General features: G+C 31.0%; 1 protein-coding gene across 1 annotated transcript; it reads right to left on the bottom strand.

Moving 5' to 3' along the window:
- Positions 1-7,509: 7,509 nt before the first annotated feature.
- Positions 7,510-10,538, bottom strand: LOC107008608. The gene is made up of 2 exons (XM_015207717.2): positions 10,395-10,538; positions 7,510-8,031 (listed from the first exon to the last, which is right to left on the bottom strand). The coding sequence occupies exon 2, from the start codon at positions 7,995-7,997 to the stop codon at positions 7,752-7,754; it is 246 nt and encodes an 81-aa protein (XP_015063203.1). The 5' UTR covers positions 7,998-8,031; positions 10,395-10,538; the 3' UTR covers positions 7,510-7,751.
- Positions 10,539-11,736: the final 1,198 nt, after the last annotated feature.

Below are 11,736 nucleotides of genomic sequence, written 5' to 3'. Positions count from 1 at the left end.
CAACATATAATATTAGATGTATGACATCTTTTAGTGCCTACATTGCAAGTCAAATAAGCTTTACGCTTACCAAGATGCATCATTCCACTTTTCACTTGATTTTATTTCTACACAAGCATGCTTTAACAGATGTAGAATTCATATCCTCATAATCTTTTACAATATTGCGCGCTATGGTATCAAAGATATCGTCAACGATATACCATTTTGTATCGATTCACAATACGACAAAACTTATTGAGATCTCATCACTTCATTATTTTTAGGTAGCTACCCTTCTCATGAGGTTTCATAAAGTGTTATGTCGTAGGCTCTCCAAGAACACATTATCTTCTAATTATGATCATTTTGATTCTTTGATCCTACCCCTTTTTCAAGGATTATTTTATTTAGAATTGATTAGTCTATCATGCTTCATACAGACTCTATCCTTAAGAAACATTTAATAAGAGTATTTATAACTCTTGTGTTGCTTCTAATCTCCCCTTTATGTTAGACAAACTAACATATATCTCAATCATTTGGAGAATCTATCTTTGTGCATCATTGTATATTAATTGATTATATACTACTTACCAAAATAATCAGATGAAAAATATTTTGTCCTTGACCATAAATCGATTGAAAGAAAATCTGATCATAATTTATTGGTTTGATGCATACAATTACTTTTGTATGCGGTATCATATTTCAGATCAATACATGGAGCTTTATTTTCACAAGCAATGATTTCACTGTCTCTGACATTTAATGTCACAACATCTTGAGTATTTATCAATATTATCAAGATAAATTGTCTTGATTACATATTCTGAAATTGTGCTCTTAACTCAATTATTTTTGCACAAACAATTTTGTGAATGTCAAACTACAAGTTGACAACAAACGCACATGTGATTATCTTATGAATACATCTTTTTACCATGTTACATGATAGGTGAACGGGCTCATATTCACCTTTTTTATTTTTCAAAATGTAGAGATTTAATCTCAACATTAGTTGATCCAATCAACTTGTCATGAGAACAAACAACAAAAGAATTCTTGAAGAATCTTCTAGTTTTTCAATGTATGTTCATTACTCAGTATGCACATCTTTCAGATGACCAAATTATTCATGCCAACTAATAAATTATTATTACTTGTAAACTCCAAGTTTATTATGTCGTGTGTCTTTTTGCTTTAGTAAATTCTCAATTTTTTACTATTATATGACAAAAGTTCAACTTTAATACTCCGAGAGTACATTTCATATTTTTTTTCTCAATTACTCTACCTCTTCTAAAGGTGAGTCGTGATCCCATCACAAAATAGACTACTTTGATTATCAAAAAATTATGCGTGTAATCATATTATTCGTGCCAGCATTTTTTTTTTGCAAACATCAAGTTGCGAGATAACAATCGGCACACATGAGATCATCATGAAGAAACATCTATTAGGACCATTAAGTATCTAAACAATCCACTAGGTGGATGAATATGTCCACAAATATTTGTATACGTTCCTACAATGCAGAGGATTCAATCTCAACTTTCGAATATGATGGTCTCACAATTAACTTGTCTTGCTAACAAACAGTACAAGAAAATTCACCATTTAAAAAAAAATTAGTTTCTTCCATGGATGTCCATTTTAATTTTCCATAATTCGTCTAAACATTATAGACTAACGATGTCCCAGACAATCGTGTCAAACTAAGAAAATATTGAAATTAGTAAACTTCTTATTTACCATAGAATGTGCCTCAATTGCACTATTTCTTGTCCAATACAAGCCTGAAGATAAAACATGAAATTTTTCTATAATAAATGTCTTCTATGAGACAGACATTCTTGGTGATACCACATCATTGACCAAAGGTTGCTATCTTTTTCACGTCTAGCATGGTGGCTTATCACTGTTGGATTTTATTTTCCCTAAATTTCTTACCATAAATAGGTTTTTCTTTTAGGAAAAGGTTTTGGATTGACTAATCCTTTTCTTGTAGGAAAATGTTTAGGACTCTATAAATAGAGGAATGTTCCTTCTAACTTAATCAGCATTCACAATGTAGTCTTAAGGACTTTGAGAGTTTTGGTTAGGGGAAATTTATGGGTCACAAGCTTGATATGTTATCACTTGTGTGAACCTCCCATGTATTCTGAGTGAATTGGTTGAAGTTGTTTCTCTCTGTATTTTGTATTCTCATATTTATAGTGGATTGCTCATCTCCTTTGTGGACGTAGGTCGATTGACCGAACCACGTTAAATCTTTGTGTCTTTTGGTATATTTCTCGTTGTCTTCTTACTCGTGATCTTTCAAGATTTTCTTTGCTAGCTTTCGCAGTTACACCTGCTTATTTTCGATCCTAACAAGTGGTATCAGAGCCAGATTCAATGATGGAGTCAGGTTTAGTTATTCGATAATCGATGATTAAACCAGGTTAGAAAGAGGTGTTCCTCTTGGCGGGTGTAGTTCTAGCCGCAACCATTTTGACAATAGTGAAGATTTTATTGGAGAAATTGTTTCAGAGAGGTTCTCTGTGTTGAGACATAAATTTTGCAAAGGAGATTATGGAGAGGAGAAGCAAGTTGTTGAAGATTAAGTCAAGAAGGTGGACAAATTTATTTTGTCAGAAATTCAGGCCAAGGGGGAGATTTGTTGGGTTTTATTTGCCCTAAATTTCTTACCATAAATAGGTTTTCCTTTTAGGAAAAGGTTTTGGATTGACTAATCCTTTTCTTGTAGGAAAAGGTTTAGGACTCTATAAATAGAGGCATGTTCCTTCTAACTTAATCAGCATTCACAATGTAGTCTTAAGGACTTTGAGAGTTTTGGTTAGGGGAAAAAATTATGGGTCACAAGCTTGATATGTTATCACTTGTGTGAACCTCCCATGTATTCCGAGTGAATTGGTTGAGGTTGTTTCTCTCTGTATTTTGTACTCTCATATTTATAGTGGATTGCTCATCTACTTTGTAGACGTAGGTCGATTGACAGAACCACGTTAAATCTTTGTGTCTTTTGGTATATTTCTCGTTGTCTTCTTACTCGTGATCTTTCAAGATTTGCTTTGCTAGCTTCCGCAGTTACACCTGCTTATTTTCGGTCCTAACAATCACCTCATTCACTCTAAAGAATGGATCTATTTTTTACCATTTATCAAAAGCTCTCATTCTTCATGAATGGAACACAATCATCTAAGTACATCAAATTTTGATAACTTAGTACCTCATTCCATATTCATGTGGATCATTTAATCAATTGTCTTCTTTTAGACATATTATGCACTACTACCACATTCACTTCAGTAATTGAGCAAATTCAGTAAATTTCATGACTTTTCATCAAAAACACATTAGTTTTTCTTTAGTCATTTATTATCATCAGTATGGTGCATTAAGACTCAAATTCAAGGTCTTATCCATATAAAAGTGTCTTAGACCATAAAAAGATGGAATTTAAACCCAATATCTTTTCATCATGGTGCATCAGAACTTTAACCCAATATCTTACCCTCTTGGTGTGATTGGACGTAAATCCATCGTCTTACCTACCATGAGGCTCAACCTCAAGCCTTCAAAATAATTTTATCACTTTCAATGATCATTAACATGATCGTACATTATAATTACACACAAAATTGAAATTATTGATTTATTATAATTAACATTAGTAGTTAATAGATATAGCTTAATAGATCACATATCTTATATAAAGGTTGAAAACATACCTTTCACTAAATTGTGCTTATTTAATTATTAAAATAAATTAAGGAATTCTCTTCCCAATCGGTAAAATTAAACGTATAAAAAGTCGACAAGTCTCTTTGAATACTTATTCCAGATGGTAACTCCAGATCTGTCACATAAATAATTATAACGTAAAGATAAATCATACCTTGAAGATGTAAGAACCTTATTTCAACCTTTTTGCATAATGCAAGATCTCTTTTGCACTTTTCTCGTCTTTTATCACAATTCTTTAAGAATAGAACAATCGTGCTGATAATGTGTTATGAAATTATATAAATTTAGAAGAAGAAGAAAGTAGGGAGAAGAGAAAAGACTTCTTATTTCTCTTGAAGTATATTCATGATTCATCGATTTTTCACAAATCTTATTTACAATGAAATAAAACTCTTTATTTATAGGGAAAACCTTACTTGAATCCCAAGTAGAATTCCTACCCATATCCTACAGGAACTGCACATAATTAGACATTCACTATAATACAAATTGTTTATAACAAAAAGAATTCTATACTATAATTTATTTATTTTTCCAAAAAAAATATGCCATAATCTATTTTAGATAAATAAAAAAATTTAAACCAAATTGACGCATCTACACGGTACGTCCCCATCCAAAACTCCTCAAGAGTGTAAACATAGATGGCCCATTTTGTCATTTCCTCTCTCCTTAATAATTTGTTCATTTTTAAATTGACACACCTATTAAGAAAATAATTATTGACATAGTAAATTTATCATTTTATCCCCCCTCCCCCCTTATTAATTATGAAAGTAGATGAACAAAAAATTTAAAATTTTTAAAAAATTCTATCTTTTTCAGAATAATTAATTGAAAATATGATATATATTATTCTTTCTTGATAAGTTAAAATGGACAAATAATTTAACTACAAGTAATTGAAGTTAGAGAGAATATTTTCTTGAAAATGTGTATAGTTATAGTCCAATAGGGGAATCCTTGGCAATTGTTTTAATTTGTGATTGGTAATCAGTGAATCCAATGCTTATATAGATTCTGTTTGAATTGGCATATATGTCTAGAATATTCTTCCATGTTTTTCTGTTACAAAATTGAATTTTTTGATACTAGTTAAAGGCGGTGGGTTTATGATAAACATATTAATTGGTCATTGTATTCAAAGCTACATTCTTTTTTTCTTGGAACACAACTATATTATTATCCACCAATGAATTGAGTAGAAACTTTAGAATATGGTTAATTACATGTTACTATTAGTCGTCTAAAAGTGGCACTTGCAAGTTGCATGTGATATGATATATGCACAGAATGATGTTACAACTATTATACATTATCATCGACCAATGAAATATTATATATGTGTATTGCACGTGTATCTCATGTCAATTTTTTACAATTTTACGCACACGTGCAAGTCCTATTTTGACAGTGGCATGTGACTATAGAACACAAAAATAATAATGGTGGAATACTATAGATCCACCAATGAAACTTACAGTTTCTTTAGCATTTTTCTGATAACTTGCAGAATGAGTCGTTTATTGGATGATTCTTGAAAATGGCAAAACCACATATCCCATCCCTAGTGTTGATTGATTAGGCCGAAATAAGGAAAAAAATATTTTATTACACAAAATATTTCTATTATATTTATTAATTTTCTTGAAATAATATGTGTTGTCTCACTCATTGATAATTTCATATCATATATATTTTAAGTCAAATACATTTAGATACATGTATTTTTGCTACCAGACGAATTAAAATAGGAAGGGAGGTGAGTGACAGAGTCAGATACGTGCGAATCCACTTGAATATAGTGTTCTAGAACAAATTTTATTGATCGACCATATGTATCTGAGATACATGTAGCTGGTTATCCTGATAGATATATTCAAACTCCAAAATATAATAAGATTCGTAATATTGAAAACTAATACTCCCTCGGTCCGGAATTGTTTGTCATGTTGCGCTTATCGAAAGTCAATTTGACTAATTTTCAAAGGTAAAATTACATCACATTAATTCAATATTTTAAACAAAAAATTAGATATTCTAAAACTACATGAAAAGTACTATATATTACAATTTTTTGCATATTAATATGATGAAAAAATACATCTTAAAATGTTAATCAAAGTTTTTATAGTTTGACTCTAAAAATAGAAATCATGACAAACAACTCAGGACCGAGGAAATATATATATAAGTAATTAACTTCAAAATCCGTGAATTTCGATAAAATAAAGGATGAACAGACCATCTGAGGTCTCCTGTTGCATATATGATAGGTGGTACCGCGGTAGAATATTGTATTTGCTCATCACATTTATTTTTCTTGTGAAATATATCATTCTTTTTTTTTCTCCCACACTTCAAGTCTCAAGATATTTCAATTATTCTTAAGTCCCAAGGACATCTTAATTAACATGATTAATTCATGTATGCTTATCTGGTGAGCTTATAGCTTTTGACTTTTTAAATCTTTTTTTGGCCTAAACGAAAGTATTTTGATATTTATATATTATATTATATTTAACACACAAAAATGCTTCAAAAATATATTACTTAAAAACACTTAAAATAAGTTAATTCAAACAGACTTTATCGTTATAAAGTTCCAAGTTAATTTAAAGTTGCTTAAACTTGCAAAAAAGTTTATAAACTTGATTAGGTCTTAAGTAGGGTCCTAAATGGCTATTTGTGCACTTCGTTCCCTTTGAGAATCCTGAGGCCCAATCATCAGTAATGGGCCAAAGGAAGCTCAATTGGGTCAGTAAAATCCAAACTAAGATCTAAATGTTTCCCCAGTGTGATAAACTACACAAATTTCATAATAATAAGATTTTTTGGATAATTTATCTTTTTAGGTTTAATCTCATAACACTAACCTTCTTTGCGATTTGGATATCATGCATATCTCCTTATTTTTTAAATCATCTATTCTGATTACATAACAGAAGAATCTCAATCATCCTACCGTAGATATTGAACAGTAATGTATGAACAATTCAGCCAAAAACTAAAAGAGAAGAAAAACTTTGTATAAGAATGGAAAATAATATGTAATTTAACAAGGCTAGTTTATTTAGACTATAAATTTGAAGCTCCTTAATGAGCTATAAACTCTAGTATTAAAAAGGAGTTAATTAGCCATCAAACTGACCATTCAATTAAGAAAAAAATAATTAGTCATTAAAGAGAAATAAATTGGTTGTTACGGGAGTTTAATGCTGAACGAATCTTGATACATTATTGTAGATACATTTTTGGTACACTCAAAAATAGTAAATCGACCCATTTTACTTTTGCCTTCCGAGCCCAATTTTTATGTGCGCCAGACTACCTTTTTACTTAGGCTTTTTTTCCAATAACAGTTGTCCACTATTGATTTGACACATTTCTTAAAAAAATATAAATAGAAGAATGATTTTATTAATGATAAGAATAAATTAGTAATTAAGTACCGTAAAATTACCCATTTCTTAAAAAGCTATAAATAGAAAAATAATTTTATTAATGATAAGAATAAATTAGGAATTAGGTACTGTAAAATTATCCATTGATTTCATAAGGTGAACTGGTATTGTTGGATATTTATTTTTAATATAGTGAATAAGTATTGTTAGACGGATGGAGTAGCTCTTTACAACTCCAAAGACGACCATATAAAAAGGGACCCTTGAATTTTATTTTGTGCAAGCTATATCTAAATATTATCAAAAATCAACTTTAAGCAAGTTTGAATTTGAGATTGTAATGCTCTATTAAAATATTTATATCACATTGATATTTACTTTGTGTTATGTTTAAGCAATGCCAACCTATAACAATTATCTACACATATTAACAACTATTTTGCCAAGTAAAAAGTGCCTCCCCCAATGATTACAACAAGAGACTTTATAAGGTGTAACACATGAAAACATTACAAGTTCAAACAATGTCTAGTTCTTTGAGTAACAACATATAGTAAAAGCAAAAAAGAGTTTTAACATGGAGTTGGACTACAAAACCAGTAAATTATTTATTAGTTAGCCCTTCAGCTCTCCAGGTTGAACTTCAGTGTCTGGTGACTCTTCATAGGATATTGAGATCAACTCCGACCTGAATTTATCATCTCTTGCGTCGTTAAGAGATTTCACCACATTCTCGTAGTTGGAATTTACAGGTGCAGATTCAACAGAAGGATCTATCTCTGGTTCACTGTATGATATGGCGATTAGTGACTCCCGAGTCACTTCTTCAGAAATTTCCTTGCCAGATTCTTTCTTATCCATAAAATGATTCTCCTTCTCTTGTAAAATTACAATACTGAATGAAGATATAGATCAATAAGACATGATTATACAAAGAAAAACTGTAGTAAGCAGGAATAATAACGTCGGTAAAATGCAATAAACATCTTGATGGACAAACAGTCAACGAAATATCAACAACTAATACAACATCAACATTATTTGATTTCAAATTCAGATAATGATTATTGGTTCCCCCTTCAAATTCTACCAATTCGCACAACATTACTTTCAAGACTTTCTGTGTCCTAAAGTAAAACTTCATGGGGACTATATGCACTATATTAAGTCGGTCTCATCAGTTCACCACATGGAAGACATGATTTAACATATTAAAGGCTTTAAGAGCCCCATACTTCATATTCAATCTTTTGATTGCTAGCTATTTCAGTATCAGTGTTTGTTAACCTCTCTTCAAGAAACGTTTTAGGTGAAACATGAGTGTGCCACTAGGCCCAAAATAACATAGAGAGGGGTTGTCAAGATAGAGATAGATCACTTTGAGACAAAAAGGAGCACTTGGTTCCCACATAAACCACCACCAAACTTGAAAGTTGAAACTGTGCAAACGATAAAAAGTAAAAGGAAAAGGGGTATAATCTCACAAACTTATACATGTTATACACTTTCTCTAGAGAATTCTATAAAACGCAGCATGATTAAGAAGATGAGCAAAAGAACACGAGACTTGCAAAAGAAGAAGTAGAGCAGCAGACTACTAAAGTTTGTTTACGGCATTATGTTAAGTGGAGCCACATCATAAGATCACTTACAACCACCTCTTCTACCAACAAAGAAACCAAATTCCCTCAGCATTTGTATCCCATCTCATGTTTACGAAATTGCACAAACAAGCTCTATCAACATTCTACCTTCTTAGCTAACTAGCGGATAAGTCTTAGGAAAGATAATAATATTGATGAATCAAATGTAAGATCCTGTTTACATTCTCAAGAAGCTAAACTTAAGAGAAGACACAGAAAGTCTAACATACTGAGTAGGTAATGCTTGGCCAACTATGTGAGTCCTATTGGAAGAAGTTCAGAACAAAGTTCCAAATTCAAGAAACATGCATAAACAACACCATCACGTTCAGCTCAGTCTCCCTAACTATCCTAAACTTTCACCGGCAAAAGAAAAGAGATCTTCAGAGTTCCTACAATACCTATAGTGTCTTGGGAAACACATGGAGAAAAAAGACAGCAACTCTAAGCAGGCGAAATTCATGCCATTAATACTTAATGTTCAAGAACCACATTAGAATTTCAGGTATAGCAACTACAAATTTTGATAAGCCACAAATTTTTCCATCCCTTAAGAAAACCTAAAAGATCCCTCTAACGTGGAAACAACAAAGCATTTAGGAATAGAACTACAGTTGTTACCAAGTCAAACTCAAGATCCTGAAACAACTTCAAGGAAAACACATAGGACAGATCATTTCATGAAATGATTTGAACCCTGTGCTAAAACCACTATGGCCAGAAAACCACAATACATAGTGCTTTAAGAGCTCAAATGACATGACTGATAGCTGGAATGCTATAACAAACAACTAGGCAAGCATAAGAACAAGCCAATTTCAGTTGCTATAACTAAGTAACAACCATTACTTTGAAGGGAAAAAACTCTTTGCAAAAGGGGTTCACCTGTTATAACATCATGGCCATTCTGTTCTTTCAAACATCTTTTTTCTATCTACATAATTGACTTAGTCAAGACTCATCTAAAAAAAATCAAATATGGGGATCATGATACTCATTGACCCCTTCAGACTGGAAATCTGTCAACTGGCTACAACAAGATCATACATAATATGCTAAAAAAGCCCACAATATTTATCAATCAAGACATTTGTTGAAATAACATAGAACCCAAACTTGCAGACCATTCCCTTTTGTTATTCCAAACAACTTTTTTCCATCTAATTGACTTAGTCAAGACTCATCTGAATCAAACATGAAGATCATGATTGACCCTTTCAAACTGGAAATCTGTCAACAGCCTACAACAAGACCATAATGTGCTAAAATCCCCATAACTTTATCCATTACATACCCCCAGAATTTGCTGAAACAACACAGAACCCAAAACTTGCAGAACAATACAGAAAAAACAAACAAAACCTTTAAAAACCCCCCCCCCCTTAAACCAGCATAGTTGACCAATCTCATCAAACAACAACAAAAATCAAGAAAAGTACCAAATCCCCATGTGAGAAAGAACCCCATATGCACCCCCCAACAATCAAAAATCCAAGTTAAAAGCTCATAATTTTGCACAAGAAGAAAGGATATAAGATAAAACAGAATATAAATTCATTGATTGTTTACATGTAAAAGATTTAGAGAAAAGAGAGAAGAAGAGGGGCTCTGTTACCGTTCTTGATTCTTGAAAAATGCTCCGAATCAGTTCCAGCTCATACCTTTGTCAGCATAACCATGTCTTTATACTAATTGCTAGTGGTCAGGCCTTCACCTCACCTACACTTTTATTTTATTTTCTGTGTGAATATAATAAAGACAACTTGGGTACACGCAAGTTGCACGTTTTTCCAAATGTGGAAAAATATTTGTTCACATTTCAAACTCTACGATATCCATGGTTCGATAAAGTGTATAAGAATATTGTGAAAATAAAATTTTAGTAATATTTATATTAGTTATGAATTAATTTATGATATAGATAAAATAGCATAATGAAAAAATAAGAGAGATTTTAAGAGACAATTGCGTGCAATAAAATAATTTATATTACTAATATCATGAATTTGCATGTCACAGTAAAATTTAAAATTTCTCTAAATTAGTAAACTCTATAAGATAATATTTTTTTCCTGATCCTGACTAAGCCCTATGAAAAAAATTACTGATTTTGATAAAGATAATATTATTAAGTTTTGGGATTAGTATTTCCATCTGTTTTTTGCTGCCAAGTTAGCTTTGTTTCCAGAAAGTGCTCCAATATTTTTTACAAAATAACTTCCAGTTTTAATCCAAAGTAATTTAGTATTTCATTTTTCCAAAAATTGAAAAAGAAAATTAATGCTGTTAGTTGATGATTTTTAGTTGTTGTTTTTTTTTGTGAAAAAATGATAGAATTAAAAAAAATCATTTTTTTTTAAATGACAAAGTTGATTAATGAATTCAAATTTTATCACGAACAACTCGTGTAAGTAGATAAAAAGAGGAAAGAAACAAATTATTTGTCTGGTGAGTTTCGTGTCGTGTTTAACTAGCATACATAGAATTTTTGATTATAAAATAAATTCAATTTTATCACTAACAACTCGTGTACGTAGATGAAAAAGGGTAAAGAAACACATTGTTTATCTGTATAGTTTCATGTCGTGTTTCACTAGCATACATAGATTTTTCTATTATAAAAGAAATCAAATTTTATCACTAACAACTCGTGTAAGTAGATGAAAAAGGGTAAAGAAACACATTGTTTATCTGTATAGTTTCATGTCGTGTTTCACTAGCATACATAGATTTTTCTATTATAAAAGAAATCAAATTTTATCACTAACAACTCGTGTACGTAGATGAAAAAGGGTAAAGAAACACATTGTTTATCTGTATAGTTTCATGTCGTGTTTCACTAGCATACATAGATTTTTCTATTATAAAAGAAATCAAATTTTATCACTAACAACTCGTGTAAGTAGATGAAAAAGGGTAAAGAAACACATTGTTTATCTGTATAGTTTCATGTCGTG

Source organism: Solanum pennellii, chromosome 1 (assembly GCF_001406875.1).
Source record: "Solanum pennellii chromosome 1, SPENNV200".
NCBI classification, from domain to species: Eukaryota; Viridiplantae; Streptophyta; class Magnoliopsida; order Solanales; family Solanaceae; genus Solanum; species Solanum pennellii.
Note: the sequence above shows the minus strand (reverse complement) of the source record. Positions and strands in the feature narration are given on the sequence as shown.

Coding starts and splice junctions, on each gene's coding strand:
- LOC107008608 (XM_015207717.2), bottom strand. CDS start 7,997: ATGGATAAGAAAGAATCTGGCAAGGAAATTTCTGAAGAAGTGACTCGG.